Source organism: Helianthus annuus, chromosome 10 (assembly GCF_002127325.2).
Source record: "Helianthus annuus cultivar XRQ/B chromosome 10, HanXRQr2.0-SUNRISE, whole genome shotgun sequence".
Lineage (NCBI taxonomy): Eukaryota > Viridiplantae > Streptophyta > Magnoliopsida > Asterales > Asteraceae > Helianthus > Helianthus annuus.
The window spans coordinates 168200175-168224615 of NC_035442.2; the positions used below are offsets into that span (position 1 = coordinate 168200175).

Consider the following 24441-nt stretch of genomic DNA (forward strand, 5'->3'; position numbering starts at 1 on the left):
AATTCCCGACACTTAGGAAAGTATTCAAGACCATTTAACCATGTTTCTGCATATTATTAGTATGTTTAAATGCTGATTTATGCTGAATTTTGCTGAATTCAGCACCTTATGTGACTTTTAGGCACTTTCCGCCACTTAAACTATCACTTAGGAAGACAGTTTTGTGATCCTTACTTTCCTACACTCTATACTAGTGTAGTACTTAGTCTCTGGCCCACACTGGGTCTCAAAACACTGTCTGTCTGTGTACTGAACTTCGTCAGGATATTCCTGATTTATCAGATAACTGTGCTAACTGTATTTAACGCATCATTTGAGGCAATATAGCTTTTATGCAATATTGGAATGACATTTAACAATGTATGATGCACATGTTTGTGCATGGCAGTAATCAAAATGCAGTTACTTGTAATTTCAGCATAGTCATTAAGAATTAATCAAGGTTAATTAATTGTACGGATACCTGGATTTTTGACAGTTGTCACTTTCTCCCCCTGTTAAGAAAATTCCGTCCCGAAATTTTAAGCTTTACTACTAGCTGCAGGGGTATTAGGGAATAAGTGTGGGTATTTAGCCTTCATGCGGTCTTCACGCTCCCAAGTAAACTCTGGGCCGTGATGCGCGTTCCATCGAACCTTAACAAGTTTAACACTACTCCTTCGGGTTTTGTTAACTTTCCAATCCGTAACCTCAACAGGTTCTTCGGTAAAATGGAGTGTGTCGTCAATGTGAACTTCATCAGCAGGACCAACTAACTGTCTATCGCCTGCATCTGCCCAACATAACAGCGATCTACACTTGCGTCCGTAAAGAGATTCAAATGGCGCAGCTTGTATGCTTGTATGGTAGTTGTTATTATAGGAGAACTCGACCAAAGGTAGGTGAGTGTCCTAACTGCCACCCAAGTCCATAACACAAGCTCACAGCATGTCTTCAAGCGTCTGAATTGTTCTCTTGCTCTGACCATCCGTCTGCGGATGAAAAGCAGTGCTCAAATTCAACTGAGAACCAAACGCTTCTTGGAAAGATTGCCAAATCCTTGACACGAACCTTCCATCTCTATCAGATATAATCGAGATAGGCACTCCATGATGTGCTACTATCTCCCTTAGGTACAGCTCAGCTAGTTTACCAGTGTTATCATTTTCCCTGATCGGCAGAAAGTGCGCAGATTTTGTCAGACGGTCTACGATTACCCAAATCGTGTCATGACCTCTGGGTGTCTTTGGTAACTTTGTTATAAAATCCATTGATATCTGCTCCCATTTCCACATGGGTATTTCAGGTTGCTGCACAAGACCTGAAGGCTTCTGATATTCGGGCTTTACTTTGGCACAGGTTAAGCACTTTCCAACATAAGTTGCATCATCACCCTTCAATCTTGGCCACCAGTAGAAATCCTTCAAATCCCGGTACATCTTGCCCGATCCTGGGTGGATCGAGTACTTTGATTTATGAGCTTCGTCGAAAATCACGTTTCTGAGACCACCAAAGAGGGGAACCCAAATTCTTCCCATGAAACACAATGTTCCTTCCTCATTGGGTACCAACTGCTTCTCCAACCCACAGAGATATTCATCCTTAAGATTCTCCTTCTTAAGAGCTTCTCTCTGTGCAGCACGAATGTGCAACGAGAGGTCTATCTGTATAATCATCTCCAAAGCCCTAACCCTTATGGGCTTAATCCTCTCTTTTCGACTTAAGGCGTCTGCTACGACATTCGCCTTTCCTGGATGATATTTGATTTCACAATCATAATCGTTTAACAGTTCCACCCATCAGCGCTATCTCATATTGAGCTCTTTCTGATCAAATATATGTTGTAGGCTCTTGTGATCTGTAAAGATCGTGCATCGCGTACCATACAAATAATGTCGCCAAATCTTCAATGCAAACACCACTGCGCCTAATTCCAAATCATGTGTGGTGTAGTTCTTCTCATGAACCTTCAACTGGCGCGAACCATAAGCGATAACCTTCTGTCACTGCATCAGCACACAACCTAATCCCTGACGCGAGGCGTCGCAGTACACCACGAAGTCATCGGTGCCTTCGGGTAGGGATAAAATAGGTGCATCGCAAAGCTTATTCTTCAGCAATTGAAAAGCTTCTTCTTGTTTATCTCCCCATTCATACTTCTTATCCTTCTGAGTGAGGGAGGTCAATGGTTGAGCGATTTTCGAAAAATCCTCAATGAATCTGCGATAATACCAAGCTAGACCTAGAAACTGGCGGATCTCTGTTGGCGTCTTCAGGGTTTCCCAATTCTTGATCGCCTCGATCTTGGTAGGATCCACATGAATTCCATCTTCGTTTACCACGTGACCAAGGAACTGAACCTCACGCAACCAGAACTCGCACTTTGAGAACTTTGCGTATAATTTCTCTTTCTTGAGCAGCTCTAAGATGTCTCTAAGGTGTTGCTCATGCTCTTCCTTCGTTCTTGAATAAATCAAAATATCGTCGATAAACACAATCACGAACTTATCGAGATATGGCTTGCAAACTCGGTTCATCAAATCCATAAATACTGCTGGCGCGTTTGTCAACCCAAACGGCATTACTAGAAACTCGTAGTGTTCATAACGAGTTCTAAAGGCAGTCTTCGGAATACTCTCCTCTTGAATTCGCAGCTGGTGATACCCTGATCGAAGATCGATCTTGGAGTAATAACTCGAACCTTGAAGTTGATCGAAGAGATCATCAATTCTCGGCAAAGGATACCGATTCTTGATGGTTAACTTTTTTAGCTCTCGGTAGTCGATACTGTAACACCCCGAAAATGTAAGACTTTATATTAGAATTATGAAGTGTAAGATAAACGGGAATAAGCTAACTAGGATAAATAACCCGGTTAGTTAGGAGTCTTGTAGTAACACATGAATAAAGTAAAAAGCCTAAATTATAAACCCAATTGAAAGTTGAGGGGCCTAAGTTGTTAAATAAGAAACTTAAGACACTAAGTTAGTGAAAATAAAAACCAAACACTCTATTTTTGGAGGTCTGGTCGATCAGAACACAAGGGGGGCGACCAAACTTCTCACCAAAACCCTAACTTCACAAATTCAATCAATTGAAGGCTAATTTCTGTTCCAAATTGAAATCCGAACGTAGATTCGTGATCCTCATCACAAGGGGGTTACAAGGTATGTAAAATTTGGTGTTAATTCTCTGTTTAAAGTTCTCATGAAATTGGGAAAAATCTGAAATTCATGAATGCATGTTGTTGTATGATGAATTAGGAACCATATAGTGACTAAGGACAAACCCTAAACAAACACAAGTTGAAATCATGTGAAAATTTAGTGAAAATGATGAACACCATTGTGGGTGATTAGTGGGTTGTGTGTAATTTGATAAGCACTAGGAAATAGAGTGTTGTTCTAGTGTAAATTTACAATTTTGAAGTGATTTCTGAATTCTAAAGGATAAAGTTCATGTAAAATGGTTGATTTATGTGAAACTAGGGCAAAGTGATAAGCTAGAGACTTGATAATTAATCATGTAAAAATATGCCCGTAACGTGTTTGTGAAAATGCCTCCAAGAAGGCTTAAAACTGAAATTCAAAGTTAAAACGCATAATTATGATGTTTCAGTGTATTATGCGAATTATGATTTAAAGAGAGTTCTAAATATGTTATAAATGAACTCTATAGGAAAGGACGCGGGAGCGTCAAGCGGGCAAGCGAGTGGTGAACCACGTTTGAAGGGCCTACTTTGAAGGTATGTAACTTGACCCGTTACATTAAGTAAATGTTGATGATTATAATAGGTGTAGTTGAATTTTAGAATAAGGGTTGTTTTGAATTAAAGTGGTGATGTCGCTATATTGAATAATTGGTCAAAAATTTGGTTGGGACTCGTTGGTAGTCGTCATACGGGAGGATTCCTTAGACGAGCCAAACGGGTCGAATAATCAAATAAAGCATGGATTTTGCTTCGTAATACGATTGATTTGTTTATTGTTATCGATTAAATATTGAAATATTAGAACACGATAAATTACTATGTTGGTTTGTTAGAATAAGAATTCGAGAAAAGTGTGTAGGCAAAACAAACAAAAAACCAAAACCCATATGTGCAGGATCTACCGTAAGTTACGGTGTCACCGTAACTTACGGTAGAGATCAGAAGGCTTACGGTGGGAGTCTACTAGTTTACGGTGGACCATTGTAGTAAATTGACCACCGTAACTTACGGTGGAACAGTAAGTTACGGTAGAGCCTGAATTATTGTAAATTTTGTATAATTGTAAATATTCAAATTCACTTCGATCGTAATTTTGGTCAAGTATTATTTCTAAGCATTCTAATACAAATGTTTATGTAAACATTTCAGTTTTAGGTACTCAAGGATTACGGATGACGATCAAGCAAACTTTTGAAGAACCGAACACATGCTTTTGAAGCTTCCGCATAAATTAACTCTGTTTAAACAATGTTAAGCTGTAAACCGTTTGTTGAACAACTTATGGATGTTTTAATTAGTTGGTAGATAACTAATGTTTGTTACTCTAGAACGTGGTTCTTGAACTAAGGTTTTAAATTTGGATATCTTTTTGTGAAATCTTATGGATTATTACTAAATTTAAGTAGAAATTTTAAGGGTGTTACAGATACACATACGGAAACTACCGTCCTTCTTCTTAACAAACAGTACTGGAGCTCCCCAAGGCGAGAAGCTTGGTCTAATGAATCCCTTGTCCAAAAGCTCTTGAAGTTGTGTCGACAACTCTTGCATCTCGGAAAGCGCAAGTCGATAAGGTGCCTTGGCTACAGGCGCGGCGCCTGGAACCAAGTCAATGTGGAATTCGACTTATCGTTGGGGCGGCAATCCTGGCAAGTATTCGGGAAAGACTTCAGGATATTCCCTCACAACTGGGATATCTTCCAGCTTTGGCTCAGCGGCTTCCTTGTCCACGACGTGCGCCAAGAAGGCAACACATCCTTTCTGCAAACATCTTCGGGCCTTCAAACAACTGATAACCCTTAGAGGCGTAGCATGTTTCTCTCCATGCACTACAATGGTCTCTCCATTCGCCATTGGAATGCGAATGATCTTCTCGTGGCATACGATCTCTGCTCGGTTGCTCGACAACCAATCCATTCCCACTACCACGTCAAAGCTTCCCAACTCGACTGGCAGAAGGTCAAGCGTAAACTCATGCTCTCCAAGATCTATTACACAACCTCTAATTACTTCGTTTGCTTCTACTATCTTTCCATTAGCTAGTTCTATCGAGTATGGAATATCTAGCTTACTAGCTACTAACCCAAGCATATTCTTAAATTCTAGAGATACAAAGCTATAATCGGCACCAGTATCAAACAGTACAGATGCAAAGTTTTGGTTGAGAGGGAATGTACCCGTGACTACGTTCGGATCTTGGCGAGCTTCCCTAGCTCCAATGTTAAAGACTCTCCCCTGAGCTTGGTTGTTCTTTGGGCAGTCTCTCTTAAAATGCCCAATATCCCCGCAACTAAAGCATCCTTGCTTGTTTCCAGCACCACCTTGGTTGTTGTTGCGGTTTCCATTTCCAGCTTGGTTCCCAGTACCACCACGATTACCATTACCGCCATTTCCTCCTTGATTGTTTCTATTCCCAGTACCGTTTCCACCACGGTTTCCACTACCACTACCACTACCATTACCTCTCTGGCCACCATTCCCACGACTATTACCAGCCCAGCACGTCTCCTTTGAATGACCATTCCTTCCACAATTTTCACACTTCCTATACCTACATGGGCCGACATGATGTAACATGCATACATCACACTTAGGCAAAGTGCCCATGTAACCTTTCCCCTTATTCTCTGAACTTGCAACACCAGTTTTGACCTCAGCTGGTGGGTTTGCATCCCTTTTCTTGTTGATACTGTTGCTTCCTTGAGTACCTTTCTTGAAGTTTGAGAACTTCCGCTTGTTCTCTCCAGATGACTCGACACGAGTCTCCTTTTTCTTTCCATCAGAGGTTGAGAACTTGTTTAGCCTAATTGCTTCTTCAGTCAATGCCACACTCAGATCAATGGCCTCGGTGATCATTGGAGGCTTTGATATCGTCACCATGCTCATGATTTGGGGTGCTAATCCCAAATAAAACGCTCAATGCGCTTGAATTCCGGTTCAACCATGTAAGGAACGATGCGAGATAGGTCATTGAATCTCTGTACTTACCCAGCAATCTTTGGACCATCCATCTTGAGGTTCCAAAACTCTGTTTCCAATTTCTGAATCTCAGTCCTTGAACAGTACTTCTTGCGCATAAGTTCCTTCATCTCATCCCAAGTCATAGCATATGCAGCCTCTTCTCCCAGAGTCTGAACTTGGAGATTCCACCATGATAGAGCTCCGTCTAGAAAAAGTCCAGAAATGTAGGTGACCTGGTGCTCCGGCGCACACTTGCTCATTGTTAGCATAGAATCGGTTTTCTCAATCCATCTAACGAAAGCTAAAACACCACCAGTGCCGTCGAAATTTAGAGGCTTGCAGTCAAGAAACTGCTTGTAGGTACAGCCTGTACAAGCAACGTCATTCACAGAAAGCATTAGCGAACGCACATGGAATATCCAAATGTAACGTAATGTATCTTTAGTGACTTAAACATTACCATGAGGTGGGTTATTTCCCAAGGTACCTCCGCTGTGTTCAGAGCGCAAGGCCTCGTGCTGTGCTATTGCTTGTGAAATCCGTTCTTGTAGTTCCCCCTCTGTTGTGGGCAACTGATTGTTTCTTCTAGGAGGCATCTTCTAGAAGAAGATTGTATAGGTCAGGTCTTATGTATTTAAGTATGTAGTATGTGTATGTAATATCATTTATAAACGCAAGTAATCATATAACATCACATTCACATTACCAATATATAATTTAACAACGCATATAATGAGAACATTGCGATTGAGCTTTCATAAATCATCGACCACAAATACAGTTACATGTTCTACAAATATATCGTATCTCATCAAAAGGGACAACAGGGTCACACCACCCTTGTCCAAAATGTCTATCAGTCTACAACAGTCATATACTCAAAAAGTGGTCTTCTAAAAGGCTTTGCAAGCTAGGCTCAATAGCGATACTCTTATAAAAAACAGGCTACCTGCATAAAACTAAAAACCGGCTATGCTGATGGCGGTGGAGGAGGAGGTGGAGGAACAGGAAGCAAGCTACGCACATGCGCTAGCTCCTCCTCAAGATCATAAACGTGTCGCAACAAATAACTGATCTACTGCTCCATGGTGAGAAATCGAACATCAAAATCTAGATAAGGTAAAATAGGAGCAGGTGGAGTCGCAAAAGGTGACTGACATGAACAAGGTGGAGGACGGGGAATCCTCTCAAGCTCCATAACTCTACGACACAGAATCTCCTGCTGAAGCTGCAAAGACAGGAGTAACTCATCCCTCGTGTAGCCAATAAAGTGCGAGGGATGGTAGGGATCAGAAACTAGCATAGTGTTTGGCGGAAACCATATGAGTGGCTCGCCTGGCGGAGAAGAAGTAAAATGAGCAGTAGGTGTATACTGAGGCATGTGAGGAAAAGCTGCTGTCACTTATGGGTCATGGCCAGGCTGCTGGCTAGAGGGGCCTTCCCCTGGACGGGGTGGAGGAATGTCCTGCAAGAATGTGATAGGCAGGTCGGTGCGGTATATATCAGACACGATCGGGTGAAATAGGGCAGCATCAATAGGTGCAGGTGCATGAAGGGGAGTAACTGGCTCAACAAAAGGAGGTACATCATCATCATCATCTATCCACCCATTGTAGGTGAAAGCGTATCGGGGGTCTATCTGATCAGCAAAAGCAGTAGGGTCAGCGGGTGCAGGGATCGGGTGTGGTATAAGTGGTGCAACATCAGGTATGCCAAAAGGTACAGGATCAAAATCAGGCAAAGGCTCAGGTGCTGGTATAGGCTCGGGAGCTGCAGGCATCGGCTCAGGTGTTGGTATAGGAGCAGGCACCAACTCAGGATCAGCAGGTATCGGCTCGGGATCCGCGGGTATCATCTCAGGATCAGCGGGTGCATCAACAGGCTGATCGTCAGGGTCAAAGTCTAGCCCAAGGTCAAACTCAAAGTCGTGTGGAGGAGTAGGTGCGGCAGACAGGGCCGTATCAGTATCGGAATCAGAGGGGTAATGCTACAGTCCCACTGCAAGCAAGGTGGAAGAAGACACAGATTCGAAGGAATCTGGAACAGAATGATCAAATGAAACCTCAATAATAGGAATCTCAACGAATGGAACAACAATGACATCCTCAGCTGGAACTCCATCACCCTGGACATCCTCAGGGGGACCATCAATAAAAAGATCGACATCATCATCAGATAAGTCATCAAAAGGCAAATCCTCGAGAGGAAAAGCAGCAAGAGGCAAAGGGGCGAGGATCAGAACCACGACATGCTCACCATCGGGATGTCCGAGGATGAGATGATCCTGGTCAGGAATAGGAATAAGAAAGGGATCCTCGTCGGGTAAACCATCAGCATGCGGTACGTCTTCGCTAAAGTCAGGTAGTGCAAAAGGCTGGAAATCGTCATCGTCATCTGACATCATCTCCGGGTCACTCTCAGTGTCGGAGGTATAAATCTCTGGCTCTGGGATAATCTCATCGTCAGAGACAGTCCACTCTTAGACGAAGACATAGTGTCTGTAACAAAACAATCACAACATATGCACATATATATACAATCAACAATAAGCATGTAATTAATAACAATGTATTCACGTATCCATCCTAGTCTTCTGAAACGCGCAAAATGCAACATATAAATTATATCAATTGTGGCATAAAACTAACCCTTTTTTAGTACTAATGTTGGAAAAAGTGTGTTTTTGTCTTCCTTTTGTATTTTCAGGATTAAATGAGCTCAAATTAACAAAAGAAGCAAAAAGACAGCAAAATCTAACATAAATACAAGAAAAGGGACAAAAGTGGATTGCCCGACCCCTCGACAGCATCCTCCCAAGCAAAACAAAGAAAGCAGAAGACTGAACACGCCCCGTGCTCAGCGAGCACGGGGCCGTGACCAAGAAGCAGCAAAAAAGACAAACTAATAGAAGCTTCTATTGCCCACCACGGGGCCGTGCCCAGCGGACACGGGGGCATGGTCAGAGTACTGCAGGCGCATTTATTGTAATTGCGAATTACAATTAATGAAGAAAGAGAGTGTCAGACGGCCACGGGGCCGTGCCCAGCGGGCACGGGGCCGTGTCCAGGCTTCTGTTCAGCCTATAAATAGGAGTGCTTGGAGCCTTTTCAACTCATCCCTTGGCACACCACCTCTCTCACACTTCACCCACCACCCACCACCACCATAACACCATCATCCATTGTCCATCATAGAGTGTGTGAGTCGTCTCGGGATCCAAGATTGATCGTAAGAGTTCTTGACAATCAAAGGCCATGTTTGCCTAAGTCTCTTACATCACTTGGTGAAGACAAGTGTCTAGTGTAATACTTTTTCTTTTTAATCTTTTACACTTTTTTTTTGTTTTTGTATTAATGACTTTAGTAACTAGTTTCTTATGTTGAAGGTGATTCTTCCTTATCGTTTGTCCGTGGTGTCTTGACATTATTTTACTGTCTATATAAAATAAAAGATTTTCACCATTCACATCTCCACGGTCTATATGGAGGTATGTTGGCTACTTGGTCGGGGGTTAAGGGAACGGTTTGGTAAGGGTCTTGCCCTTGTTCAGCGTTTAGAGGTCCTGCAAGGGACCTGGGTCAAATTTAGTAGGATCTCCTTCAATACCCAAAGGTATTGGATGGCGGGGATCCAAACTCTTTGACCCCCTCATAAGTAAACTACTATTAATACTATAACCCGGTTATTTAGGACTGTATCCCTGCTGACTCAGACTACTTAGTCGAGGGTAACGTCACCTTCAAAAGAGGGGCCTACCATAATTTGCATTAATAACTTAATTAATTATCTTTCAATAATCCGACCCTTTAGGATTGTATCCTTGCTGACTCAAACTACTGGGTTGAGGGTAACGTCACCTTCAAAAGAGGGGCCTACTACAATAACTAAGATAATCTCTTAAACAAGTGCGAAAGTACGAAAATAATCAAAGGTTACACTATACACGAGTCGGATCCAAGTGATTCATCTTGTCTATCTGTTTTATTTTTATTTTTATTTTTTAGCATTTAGTTAGTTTTATTTTCTTAGTTCTAAAATCTTTTCTAACATTTTGATTTGATTAGACATTGAGGATAAACTGGTACTAAAAGCTCTTGTGTCCTTGGACGACCTCGGCATCTTACCAACACTATACTACGTCCACGACGGGTGCACTTGCCCATATGTGTGTGTAGTGTTAGTAAATATCGTGTTTTATAAATCTAAAACTTGGCTAAAAAGTGTAAAAAGGGCTTAAAATATATACCTAAAACATATACACACTTGCACGCATCAAGTTTTTTGCGCCGTTGCCGGGGACATAGGGATTTTAAGAAAGTTAGGAATCAACGGCCTAATCATTTTTTTTTCTTTTTTTTTTTTGTTAGGATTTTCTTAGTTTTTTTAACTTCCTGCAGAGCTCAGCACGGGCCGTGCCTGGTCGGACACGCCCCGTGCCCAGCATTGGTACTGGCATTTTTTATTTTCCGAGTTACAGAAGGCTGAGCACGGGGCCGTGTCAGTGCAACACGGGTCCGTGTCCAATTTTCCAGTAACAGGGATCCGGAAAACAATCACTGTAACTCCGACCACGGGCCGTGCTCACTGAGCACGGGGCCGTGGTGAACCTTCTGAGTTCTGACCAACATTCTTTTCTGTTTTGTTGCAGGACTTGGAACCCGACGCCACCTCTATGTAGTGTATGAGCTCCAGTTCTAATAAAGACATAAAAGAACCTCTAGAAGAACCCGAACGCTTTCTCAGAAAAAGACTAAAAGCTAAAAACCAAGAGAAGGTTTTGGGGGACCCACTTCCAATGGCGCACCAGCGTACCCTCATGGATTACCTACGACCCACTGTAGGTAACCTTGGCGCCGCTATCAATGCACCTAATGTCGAAGCCAATAACTTCGAACTTCGGCCACATTTGATACAGATGCTTCAAAACTCTGCAACCTTTCATGGGCTTGCGGACGAGGATCCCCATCTACATATTACTAATTTCTTAGAAATATGTGATACCTTTCGGATCAATGGAGCATCAAATGACGCAATTCGCCTTCGAATGTCTCCATTTTCACTAAAAGACCGAGCAAAAGCTTGGCTTAACACCCTCCCAGTTGGTTCGGTAAACACCTGGGATGAACTAGCCCAAAAATTTCTATATAAGTATTTCCCTCCCGCTAAAACGGCTAAATTAATGACTGAAATTAATGCATACTCACAAGACGAGGGGGAATCCTTATATAAAACTTGGGAAAGATTCAAGGAGCTATTACGAAAGTGTCCTCATCACGGTCTTGCAGTGTGGCAATAAGTATCCACCTTCTATAATGGATTGTTGCCACATACTAGACAAACACTTGACTCTAGCTCCGGGGGACTTTTAGGTAATCGCCGCCCGCAAGAAATATATAATCAGATTGAGGAAATTGCTCAAACCAATTTTCAATGGCACACTCCCCGAGGCAATAAATCTATTTCCCCGGGCGCCCATAAGGTTGATGAAAGCACTTCTTTACAAGCCCAAATCGAGGCCCTTTCTTCAAAAATTAAAAAGCTAGAAATAACAAAAACAGTGTCGGTTATGGCTTGTGAAGGGTGTGGTGGGCCACATGAAAATTGGAGTTGTATGAAAGAAACAGATGATCAAACAGAATCCATAAACTACATTGATAATAGACCTAGGCCGTCGGGTCCCCTAACGGGCACCTACAACCAAGGATGGCGTAACCACCCTAACCTTGGTTGGAGAGAACCCGGTAATAGTAGTAACCAACAAAACCTAAATCAACGAACAAACTTTCAACAACCAAGGAATGAGTCACAAAATTTTTCTCAACAACAAGGTGGACGAGAGAGGCTTGAAGATACTGTATCTCGCCTCATCTCCGACACTGAAAAGAAAAACTCGGATAGGTTTCTACAATTAGAATCAAATTTTAGAAATCTACAAGCTAGTATTCAAAACATTGAAAAACAAATAAGTCAACTAGCTCAAAATTTCTCCGAGAGACCACAAGGCGCGTTACCAAGTAATACCGAAACAAACCCAAAGGCACAAGTTCATCTCATAACACTACGGAACCGTACCGTGGGTCCTGCGGAAGACCCACCACCTACCAAGGAGACCGCAACACCGCCCCAACAAGAGAAGGGTTCTCCTAGCTCACCAGAGTCTACCAAGGCTCCTCGAGTTCCGTACCCCGGTAGGTTAATCCGCCAGAAGACCAATGAGCAATTCGCTAAATTCGAAAGTCTACTAAAACAATTGCATGTTAACATTCCTTTCATTGACGTCCTAACCCAAATGCCTAAATATTCAAAATTCATGAGGGACTTTCTCACTCATAAAAGGAAAATTGAATCATTGCAATTAGTTAACTTAGGCGAAGAATGCTCCGCCCTCGTGCTCAATAAACTTCCCCAAAAGAAGATTGATCCCGGAAGCTTCACAATTCCTTGCTCGATTGGGGACTCCCCCATTCGAAATGCACTAGCCGACCTTGGCGCTAACATCAACCTCATGCCAGCATCAATGTTCAAAAGACTCGGTTTAGGCAAGACGAGTCCTACAAAGATGAGTATACAGCTTGCTGATCGATCCGTCAAATTCCCGCAAGGTGTCGCTGAAAATCTGCTAGTCAAAGTTGATAATTTCGTCTACCCAGCCGACTTTGTCATCCTTGATATGGAAGAAGACACCAAAGTCCCCCTCATACTGGGGAGACCATTTCTAGCCACCGCACAAGCAGTGGTAGACATGAATGACGGAACACTCACTTTAAAATATGGTGATAAGGAAGCGAAGTTCGGGGTTGGGAAGAGAATAGAGGACGATGGCCCGGTCAATTACATGAAGGTTATTGATTCGAGTTTGGATGTTGCTCTCCGACGGTGCAACATGGGATGCAAAACATCCCACTCGGAAAACATATAACCTCACCTTGGGTCTAGCCAAGGACCCTTATAAACGTGGCGCACCACGGAGGCATTCTGCGGAACTATCCTTAGTTTAGTCTAATCTTTTAGTTTTAATTTGCAGAAATAAAACACACTCTGGATGGTGAAGGATAACAAGGGAAACGAGAAACATGGCCCATGCACGAAAACAGGGCCATCCGACAACAATTTCTTCATTACAGTAAGCTCAGCACGGGCCGTGTCCAGCCAACACGACCCCGTGCTGAACATCCTGCAGAAAATCGCCCAGTTCAGGTAACTGGACACGGGCCGTGTTCACTGAACACGCCCCCGTGTCCAGGCTTCTGTTTCTTTTCTTTAATTTTCATTACTGGCACTTGAACAAGGGGCCGTGCCCGGTCACCACGGGGCCGTGTCTAGACTGCCAGTAACATAAAATTATGCTTTTAACACCATTTTACACATTCAATCAACCTAAAAACTTATTTTTGGGACACATTGAGGACAATGTGTAATTTAAGTATGGGGGGATGCTAAAACCTTGAATTTCGCAAGTCCTAATAACAAGCCTTACACAAAACTCTATTTGCGATCGCTAATCACCCCAAATTTTTTTTCAAAAATTTGCAATTTTTTTTACTTGTCTAAGTTTAAGTTGGGAATTCTAACTCTAACAAGGTTATATTTTTACAAATTTACAACCGATAGCGTCGTGAAAAAAAGAACCAACATAAGAAAATTATGAAACGGCATGACAAACTTAGTTAAAATTTGATTATATATACTTGATCACGTAAAAACCCATTCCCACAAAAGTGAGTTTTGAGCCTTTATAGAGCATACAAATACATATCTTTACACTAAATGCTCATTTTTCGTTTCTTGTGTGAATAGCCGCTTGGTTCTTACGACTCTAGAACTTGCCACGATAATTCATTCCCGGTCCTTACCAACTTAAACCCAAGAAAGTAAATGATGGAGGCATTAGGACTAACCCTTTTTCTTTCAACACCATTATTTTCATTTTTCTTTTCACCTACCCAAAAAAAATATATATATATATATATTCCCCCTAGTTAACCCCTTTGAGCCAAAACCTTTTCATTTCTTAACCCAAAACCCTTTTACCAACCAAAACCCCTTTTTCATTTTTTACCCCTTATTTTAGTAACAAAGCTTGGTTTTCGTGTGACTCTTGAAAAAAAATCACAAAAAACAAAATGTTTTACGAAAACCAACGCTTTTTTACGCCTTTCTGTAACACCTCGAATTTTTGTGTCCAATGATGTGTTAACACGTGTCATTTGATTACACGTGGCATCTATAATAAATAAAGGACTAATTTTGACAAACCTTGAAAGTATATAAATTCGAGGGTTATAAATGTCAACAAGGGTAAATATACTGTATAGTAACCCTAAATAAATGCTTGTACCTTCAAACGAATAAATCATAAATCATACGGAAGCGAAACGCGGAAGAATGTGAGAGATTACGAACTGCAGGGGTTAACTGTGTCAACATGTTTAATTATACCTCTGAGTGACCCTTTAACGTTCCCAAAGCTTCGTAACAGTATTATACGCTCACTAGAATATACTATATAAATTCCGCGAAGTTCCGTCTTAAAACGAGAAAGTTATACTCGAATTCGTATGAGAAGGGTTAAAAGCGTCAACAGTGAAAGTTAAGGCTTTCCAAATAATTAATAAATTAATCAGGGACTTAATAATGCGGGTAAATAACACGAGGCCCCTATCGGTAAATAACCGAGGGCCAAACCGCAAAGTTACCCCTTCAAACCAGAAAGGTCAGGTAAATCATTACGAAAGATTTCGTTATTAATTACCAGGATTTCGTAATCATTTCAAAAGATTTTAAAAATCTGAAAAACAGGCTTCACGCGACCCGCATTGCATGTTGGTTAAGTTGAGGCGGGCCGCGAGCCTCCCTTTTTACTCGCCTGATATTTAAATCCCAGGCGGCCCGCATTATAAACGCATGGAACTTCCATGCGGGCCGCATTAGACGCCCAGATGCAGAATGCTTGTAACTACTTGTCTTTTGGAGCATTTGAACGACCAAACATCAATCAATGAGGCATGGGTGCCCCCTACTCGACCCATAACACTTAGGGACACCTGCCCATGATCCATGATCAGTTGTAGCATGAGTTGTGATGATCTAAAAGCCTTTTGAGCACTATAAATAGCAATGTTGTGGTTACAACATTCACACAACTCAAACACTTCCATCTGATCATTCCAAGAGCTCCCTAACATTCTCTTCTGTTCCATAATCAAGATACAACTTCTGTAAGTCGTTCACAACCATTTTGGTCATAAATTTCCATAGTTTTAGCCTATAAACACAACCGTCGTAACTAACGGTTGTCATTACAATAACTTGCAAATGGTTCAGTCTTATGACGGATCAAAAGTAGTTTTGAGTAGGTAATTATGTGGGTAATAAACCTCTAAAAAGGTTCCCCCTGATCACCACTCTAACTATGTCAAATATCGAGTCAAACGTGCGGTTAAAAAGTCAACAGAAAGCTATTTTAGCGATTTATGCATAATCTGTAATGTATATGTTATGAAACCTGTTTTGACAATCATAAAACATGATAATAAGTATATAAACTTGTTTGCGCTCGTTTGAATCGACCATTTGCTATATCGACCCGGTTCGGAGCCGAATGTCGCAAAAGTTTGACTTTTGCTTTGACTTCAGTTCTGACCCGTTTTAGTGAGGTATAAATATACCTTAGGACTCTCTTAGGACCAGGTCACATGTCGGTATAAACCTCTGTGATCGGTTCATGAGTTATCCGAGTCTTTTGCGCATTTCCGTCATTCGCCTAAAAGTTGACCGTAACGGCCTTTATAAAATAAAACGAGTATTTCGGACACGTGAACGGACCATAACCTTGCTTATTAAATTATAAGCATGTCCTTAAAGTTTCACGTCAATCCGAGGTCTAGAATGAGAGTTATGCTAAAAAGCGCAACTAAAGTAAACTTTAGTAATTAACGGCGCAATTAGCATAACGACTATCTAAACCAAGATTTCGTCACCAAAACTTTTACCCACTGTATTGAAATAATATTTTGGGAATTTTAAAGATTTTTAATAAATTTTACCTCGCTCATAACCTGCGGTTATGGCTACGGTTCGGTAAATACCGAATATGCCCTTTTCGGCCAAAACATGAGTTCTACAAGGTCTTTTGACCCGATTCCAGTTGCTACTGGTTTTAAATAATAAATAAAGTATTTTAAGCTTTATAAGCTGTTCGGGAAACTCAGATTTCCTGTAGAACTCGAAAAGCCTTTTTTAAAGTCTTTAAAATGACCGGAAAGCCCCTACGGGGCATAATACTAACTTAAACTCGCTACGGGCATCACGGAAGGTATCCTACTGATACCACAACCCATTTAAGGCATATTGACTTAGGAAATTAGCGTACGACTCTCATGGTTAACCGTTTCGCCTATTGCGCGCACGGTTCGGCTTATGAAACTAGTTTTCATAAATTAGCCGATACGGGTCAAATTATATTATTTGAACCCCAAAATCCAGAGTGTGAACCATTAACCCATATAGAACAAGTCTCTGAACTTGTTGGGTCAGAATCACACTCCATTCTCGGTTTTCGCCTTTCACGCGATTAAACCATATCTATATATATCGGAACCAACCGGTCTAGGCTACGGCCATTATAACGACTCGTAAGGGTTCTAAGAGGTTAATTAAAACCTTCGTTCCAGATTAGGAGCCCCAGTAAAAGCTATCGGTGATTTAATCCAATTAAGGAAATATACTTGCAAAGGTAAATACTTTAACTTATTTCCCCTATATGGGCTTGGGTTACGGTATATTAATACCGCTTGATTGAGCATTATATAATTCCATCGCTTAGGTGGTTAATTGATTAAATATGATCGGCTCATTTAAACAGTTTTGTTGCTTATAAGCCTTTGGGGGGTTTAATGACCGTTGTCCCGGATATCCTTGGCATCATTTTACGAAATGGCCACGACCATCGACATCCCGGTGTAGGCGTACACCCGGTATAAAGTGTCGACATTAAATTTAAAAGACGTAGCCGTTGGTTTTTATACTACGGTTTTACGCAAACGTGGTGTGTCTATAAATCTTTAACCCGGCACGACCCGGGCTACTGAACGCATAAAAGAACATGTAAAACGTTCACAAGATTTTATTATAATTTTCCCAAGTTATAAAAGAGTTTGTGCCTTGTGCATTCAAATCAATTTTAATAAACATTTTCAAATGTGTCAGTTGAATGTATTTACCAGTGTAAACTGACGTATTTTCCCCAAAAAGATTAAGTGCAGGTACCTAAACGTAAATTGGCTGGTATTAGCTCCCTAGCGTCGTGATAAGTCTCGCAAGCTTGATTGCAGTATCTGATGGAACAATACTTTATGTTTATTTACGATCCGCTGTGGATATATTCAACTTCTGTAATACATTTGATATTACAACCAGAGGTTGAAGTTTATATATTTATCTTTAAGCTTCCGCTGTGCATTATATAATTGTGTGGTTTGACTATATTGTTGCCAACATCGTCACGGTAATCCCCCCACCGGGCCCACCGGTGAGACACGTGGAAATCGGGGTGTGACAGGTTGGTATCAGAGCCAACATTGAGTGAATTAAACACATTAGGCATTGTGTTTAATCTTAATGACACAATTGCACATACTTGAGTCTAGACAAGAACTTAGGACAAATTCGGATTGATACTCCTTTTTGTCTTTATTTTTCATTTCGATTTTTAATAAGTTTTGGAGCAGGAAAATGCCACCCGTTATATTCCGAGGAAGAGGAAGGGGAAGAAGAGGCCGAGGAGAAATCGTGACACATCACGATAACGAGGCTGGACCATCTGGTACAAGACATCCTTCGATGACACGGAGCGAAGAGCCACAACGACGAAGAGATCTCTACGAACCCGCGAGGCATTCCACCTCACACAGCTCGACGCCATCCTACCGGCACTCCTTTGGGCCAAACTCAGAAAATGATCCCAACAACCCACAACATTCCTTCATACCTCTACAACGTTCGGTATCGACCCGGAATTACAGCGACCCTACTCCATACTACATAGGTCAGTTTAATCCGGCTGACTACATACAGGAACCATCAGGTTTTGTTCCATTAGGTCCACAAGACCACTTTTCTGAAGATCCCATGGAGGAAGATGAGGATCCTACTGAACCAGCTCGTGGTACGCCCACGCATCCGATAGAAGTTTCTGATGGGTCATCCTTCCATGGAACGCCCTATCAAGGACCAGACAGTTTCCAAGCGTTGTTTGACCGACATGAGTGGTACTACACGCCACCTCAACAGACATCTCAACAACCGCGACATCCACAGGATCCCTCTGAGGATTCACGCTTTGAGGCAGTTACGCCACCACCTCCGCCACCGGCACAACCAGTAATACCTGATCCGCCAAGGCGTAGGAGGACAAATGCTCGTATGTCTACACGAGGAGGAGGGGGTATCCACTTCAGCACTCCTCGACATTCTAGTAGTAGCCACTATCCGCCACTACAAGAAGAAGGACCTTCAAGTCCTATACAGGAGGCGAACTCCGCACCAGCTGCACAAAATTCGCCACCATTTGGGTATGACCAACCCATACCAGCTTACACGGGTCCAACGGCTTACAACCCGTTCGAACCATCACAAGCACAATACAACTACGGCTATGAGCGCGACCCATATGTGGTGTCGGCTAGATATAATGCGCGCTACCCTGACGGAGCACATGGAAACATGGGACCAGCGGACTACTCAGCTCATGGGTATCCAATACCTCCCAGACCTCCAGTTCCGCATCAAGCGCCACAACCACGATTTTCTCCTCCTGAACAGGAAGAAATACTCCATCGACTAGATCGTGTGGAGAGAGAGTTCGAAGAAGAGAAAAAGAGCCACCGAGGATTTCTCAAAGGCTTGGCGAACCTACTAAAGGGCAAAAAGAAGAAACGTGACCATTAGCCCTTAATAGTTGTACGAATGTAATTTCTACTTTAAAATAAGTCCCTGTGTGGACAACTTATCGTATTTCAGTCCCTACATGGACTTATCTTTAGTCCTAGCATGGACATCTATCTTGTATTAGTCCCTGCGTGGACTTGTCCCTTATTTTCAAACCTCTATGGAGGTAAGTGCTATTTGAAAGACCCGTTTAGGGCAATATGTAATTGTATTTGAGATTTTGGAATGTATGTTATGAGTTTTGTTTTAATATGTATAAATAAATCAAAACCATTCCTTTTATATTGATCTGCCAAAATAAAGAATCTTAAAAGGTGAAACCTAGCTTGGTGTCTTTTGAGATCCAGTCAAGATGGTACGACCTAATTGAAAAGATTCTGGTTCCCTGTTAACCTCTGTACGCATGTTAACATCCATGGCAGAAGTGATTCGTTAAAATCACGCACGTCATTCTTATACAATAATCCTTTAAGGATTCCAAAACCCAACTAAATGATTTATAAATCGTGGGTTAAATCACCAATGAAGGTGACCAATACTATTAAAACATCCATTAGTGATGTAATGCCTACGGGCCAATATTATTAAAACATCCATTAGTGATGTAGAGCCTACGGGCCAGTATTATAAAAACATCCATTAGTGATGTAGTGCCTACGGGCCAATATTATTAAAACATCCATTAGTGATGTAGTGCCTACGGGCCAGTATTATAAAAACATCCATTGGTGATGTAGTGCCTACGGGCCAATATTATTAAAACATCCATTAGAGATGTAGTGCCTACGGGCCAACTATATTAAAACATCCATTAGAGGTGTAGTGCCTATGGGCCGTAATAATTGTCTTATAACGACAAAAGGCAGTGGTGGTCTATGACTCCCTGTCAGAAAGAGATAAAAGAACTACGGTTCAATTCTCTATGCCTTTGATTCTCTGAAATCTCGGCTAATATTATAAAACATCATCATGATTAGGCTTTATGCCGCCAATACTATTTATATAGTTGAAATAGGATATATTCAAATCCTGATATGTAATGAAATAATAAGTTAACCAAATATGGTCTCTGTACCATGGTTGACAAATTGTCATAAAAAGACAATTATATAAAAATCTCCTGAATAAAATTTTGTTATCTTCTGTAACAGATTCAAGTTACAATGGCGGATCCCAATGGAGAGAACAGCCACACAAATGAAGATGAATACGACAATACGCCAGTACATTTGACAGGCGCACAACTGAAGGCTCTGATTGACAATGCTGTTCAGGCAGCTATTGATCGTCAATATACTGAGTCCCAAGGCAGAACCGTGTCAAAACCACCCTCTAAACCAAAGACACACTCCAAACCACCCTCTGAACCCAAGAAAGATGACGACAAACACTCGTCCACTGAGCACAGCGTTCATCGCGATAGAGAATATACTTATGCATCCAATGCTAAGGGTTGCACCTACAAATACTTTGTATCATGTAAGCCCCGGGAATTTACAGGGGATAAAGGTGCTGTTGATTGTATCACCTGGCTAGACGAGATGGACACTATTGTGGACATCAGCGGGTGTGCAGCGAGGGATGTGGTGAAGTATGTGTCACAGTCATTCAAGGGCGAGGCCCTGGCATGGTGGAGGGCGTTGGTACAGGCATCTGGTAAGTCTGCTTTGTACAAAATGACATGGGAGGAATTTATTGCTCTCATTAAAGAAAACTACTGCCCTCAGCACGAGGTTGAGAAGATAGAGGCTGATTTTGTCTCACTGGTGATGACGAACCTGGACTGCCAGGCGTATTTGACGAGTTTCAATACCATGTCTCGTCTAGTTCCATACCTGGTGACACCAGAACCCAGAAGAATTGCCCGTTTCATTGGGGGCTTAGAGCCGGCGATCAAGGCCAGTGTGAAGGCCTCTAGGCCGACGACCTTCAGGTCAGTTACTGACCTCTCCTTGTCTCTTACACTTGATGCTGTCCGTCTGAGGGCACAAAGGAGCAAGGAGGCTGAAAAGCGAAAACGTGAGGATGATACCTCACGAAAGTCTGGGAAAAAGCACCGTGGAAACGGTGAGGGCAAGAGAGGGTCGGAGGCAAAGAAGGAGGGGCAAGCTGATGGAAGACCTCACTGCAAGGTCTGCAAGAAACCTCACTCCGGGAAGTGTAGGTTTGCGTCTGGTTCACAGTCGCAACAAAAGACTCCATCATGTGGGCTATGCAAGTCCAAGGATCATAAGACCGTGGAGTGCAAAAAGATAAAGGATGCAACCTGCTATGGTTGTAACGAAAAGGGGCACATAAAGAGTAATTGCCCTAAGTATGCCAAAAAGGCGGAAGAGACAAAGAAGTCAAATGCGAGAGTTTTTCGCATGGATGCTAAGGAAGCGGTTAAGGACGACAATGTGCTTACAGGTACTTTTCTCGTAAATAATATATTTGCAAGAGTACTATTCGATTCTGGCGCTGATAAATCCTTTGTAGACCAGAAATTTTGCCAACTACTAAATATGCCTATCAAAACCCTTGACGTGAAATACGAAGTAGAGTTAGCAGACGGCACGATAGAAACCGTCTCAACTGTTCTAGAAGGATGTGAAATGTCCATTAGGAACCATTCTTTTCCTTTATCTCTACTTCCCTTCAAATTAGCGGGTTTCGACATTGTGCTAGGCATGGACTGGTTATCCCGTAATCAGGCCCAAATCATTTGCGGCAAGAGGCATATAGTGCTAAAGACTCCGAGTGGTGAATCGCTTACCATTCGAGGAGATACGCAGTATGGGTTGCCCGAAGACGTATCTATGCTGAAAGCTTCAAGGTGTTTGAACAGAGGCTGTGTAATTTACATGGCTCAGGTGATAATAGAAGAACCAAAGCCGAAGATCGAGGATCTTCCCGTCATTTCTGAATACCCCGAGTTTTTCCCGAAGAACTACCTGGTTTGCCACCAGATAGACAAGTGGAGTTCAGAATAGACATCATTCCCGGAGCGGCTCCGATAGCAAGAGCACCTTACAGATTAGCTCCGACGGAAATGAAAGAACTGAGGACCCAGTTGGATGAACTGCTGGCGAAAGGTTTCATCAGACCTAGTTCATCTCCCTGGGGAGCTCCTGTCCTATTTGTAAAGAAGAAGGACGGGTCGATGCGGTTGTGCATCGACTATCGAGAACTAAATAAAGTTACCATAAAGAATAGATATCCTTTACCAAGGATCGATGATCTATTCGATCAGCTGCAAGGAGCAAGCTACTTCTCCAAGATCGACTTGAGGTCGGGCTATCATCAACTAAGGGTCAGAGATGAAGATGTACACAAGACTGCATTTAGGACTCGCTATGGTCATTACGAGTTCCTAGTGATGCCTTTTGAGCTCACAAATGCACCGGCTGCGTTCATGGATCTCATGAATCGCGTCTGCAAGCCGTATTTGGACAAATTCGTCATCGTCTTCATCGACGATATCCTTATATACTCCAAGAACCAAGCAGACCACGAGAAGCACCTTCGTTGCATTCTCGAATTACTACAGCGTGAGAAACTCTACGCCAAATTCTCGAAATGCGAATTCTGGCTAAGAGAGGTTCAATTTTTAGGACACGTTGTGAGTGAGCGTGGTATCCAAGTGGATCCCGCTAAGGTAGAGGCGGTCATGAACTGGCAAGAGCCAAAGACGCCTACCGAAATTCGTAGTTTCCTGGGGTTAGCAGGATACTACCGGAGATTTATTGAAAATTTCTCGAGGATTGCTGCACCCTTGACTTCCTTGACCAAGAAGAAAGAAAAGTACATTTGGGGCCCAAAGCAGCAAGAGTCCTTCGAAATACTGAAGCAAAAGCTAAGCAACGCACCTGTATTGACACTACCTGAAGGTACAGATGAATTCGTAGTTTACTGCGATGCATCACACACGGGCATGGGATGTGTGCTTATGCAGAAGGGCAAGGTGATTGCCTATGCTTCAAGGCAATTAAAGGTGCACGAAAAGAATTACACCACCCATGATTTGGAGTTGGGTGCCGTTGTATTTGCACTGAAGTTGTGGAGGCACTACCTTTATGGTATTAAATTTGTGATCTATTCTGATCACAAAAGCCTCCAGCACCTGTTCAACCAGAAGGAGTTGAACATGAGGCAGCGCCGTTGGATGGAGACCCTGAATGACTATGATTGCGAGATCAGGTACCATCCCGGCAAGGCGAATGTAGTCGCCGATGCCTTGAGCAGAAAAGAAAGGGTAAAACCTATTCGAATCAATGCCAAAAGCATTGAGGTCAAGAACAATTTAATTGAAAGGATTTTGGCTGCACAGCGAGAGGCTGTGTTGGAAGCTAACTATCCAAATGAAAAGCTGGGAGTAACTGAGGAGCAGTTGACTCTTAGCAAGGATGGGATCTTGAGGCTGAACGGACGTATATGGGTTCCGATTTATGGAGGACTACGAGATGTTGTTCTCCAGGAAGCCCATAGTTCCAAATACTCAGTCCATCCTGGTGCTGACAAGATGTATCAAGATTTGAAGGCAAATTATTGGTGGATAGGCTTGAAAAAGTCTGTAGCCGCCCATGTAGCAAAGTGCTTGACTTGTGCTCAAGTCAAAGCCGAGCACCAAAAGCCGTCTGGCTTGCTACAACAGCCTGAACTTCCCGAGTGGAAGTGGGAATGCGTAACTATGGACTTCATAACCAAGTTACCCAAAACCAGGAAAGGAAACGATACAATATGGGTCATAGTCGATAGGCTGACTAAATCAGCTCATTTTCTACCCATCAAGGAGACGTATAGCTCCGATATGTTAGCCCAACTTTATGTTGATAAGATTGTAGCCTTACACGGCATACCTGTGTCTATTATCTCCGACAGGGATACTAGATACACATCTCATTTCTGGAAGAGTTTCCAGCAATCTTTGGGCACGCGTTTAAACTTTAGTACGGCTTACCATCCACAGACGGACGGTCAAAGTGAGCGTACTATCCAAACGCTAGAAGACATGCTTCGTGCATATGCGATCGATTTAGGTGGTAACTGGGATAAGAACCTACCCCTGATCGAATTCTCCTACAATAATAGCTACCACACCAGCATAAAGGCTGCGCCTTTCGAGGCATTATATGGTAGGAAATGCAGATCGCCTGTTTGTTGGGCGGAAGTAGGGGAGGTCCAACTATCAGGACCAGAGATTGTTTTCCAGACAACGGACAAGATTGTCCAGATCCGGGAACGTCTCAAGGCTGCCCGCGATAGGCAGAAGAGCTACGCTGATCCAAAGCGTAAGGATTTTCACTTCGAAGTGGGTGAAAAGGTATTGCTTAAGGTGTCACCCTGGAAGGGGTGATGCGTTT

General features: G+C 42.5%; 2 protein-coding genes across 2 annotated transcripts; both read right to left on the reverse strand.

Annotated features, from left to right (window-relative positions):
- Nucleotides 1-4106: 4106 nt before the first annotated feature.
- LOC118482753 (N66 matrix protein-like) lies at nt 4107-6070 on the reverse strand. The gene is made up of 3 exons (XM_035978404.1): nt 5653-6070; nt 5368-5586; nt 4107-4225 (listed from the first exon to the last, which is right to left on the reverse strand). The coding sequence occupies exons 1-3, from the start codon at nt 6068-6070 to the stop codon at nt 4107-4109; spliced, it is 756 nt and encodes a 251-aa protein (XP_035834297.1).
- Nucleotides 6071-7553: 1483 nt separating this feature from the next.
- On the reverse strand, nt 7554-8552 carry LOC118482754 (cell surface glycoprotein 1-like). The gene is made up of 2 exons (XM_035978405.1): nt 8214-8552; nt 7554-8138 (listed from the first exon to the last, which is right to left on the reverse strand). Exons 1-2 carry the CDS (start codon nt 8550-8552, stop codon nt 7554-7556), a joined length of 924 nt encoding a protein of 307 aa, XP_035834298.1.
- Nucleotides 8553-24441: the final 15889 nt, after the last annotated feature.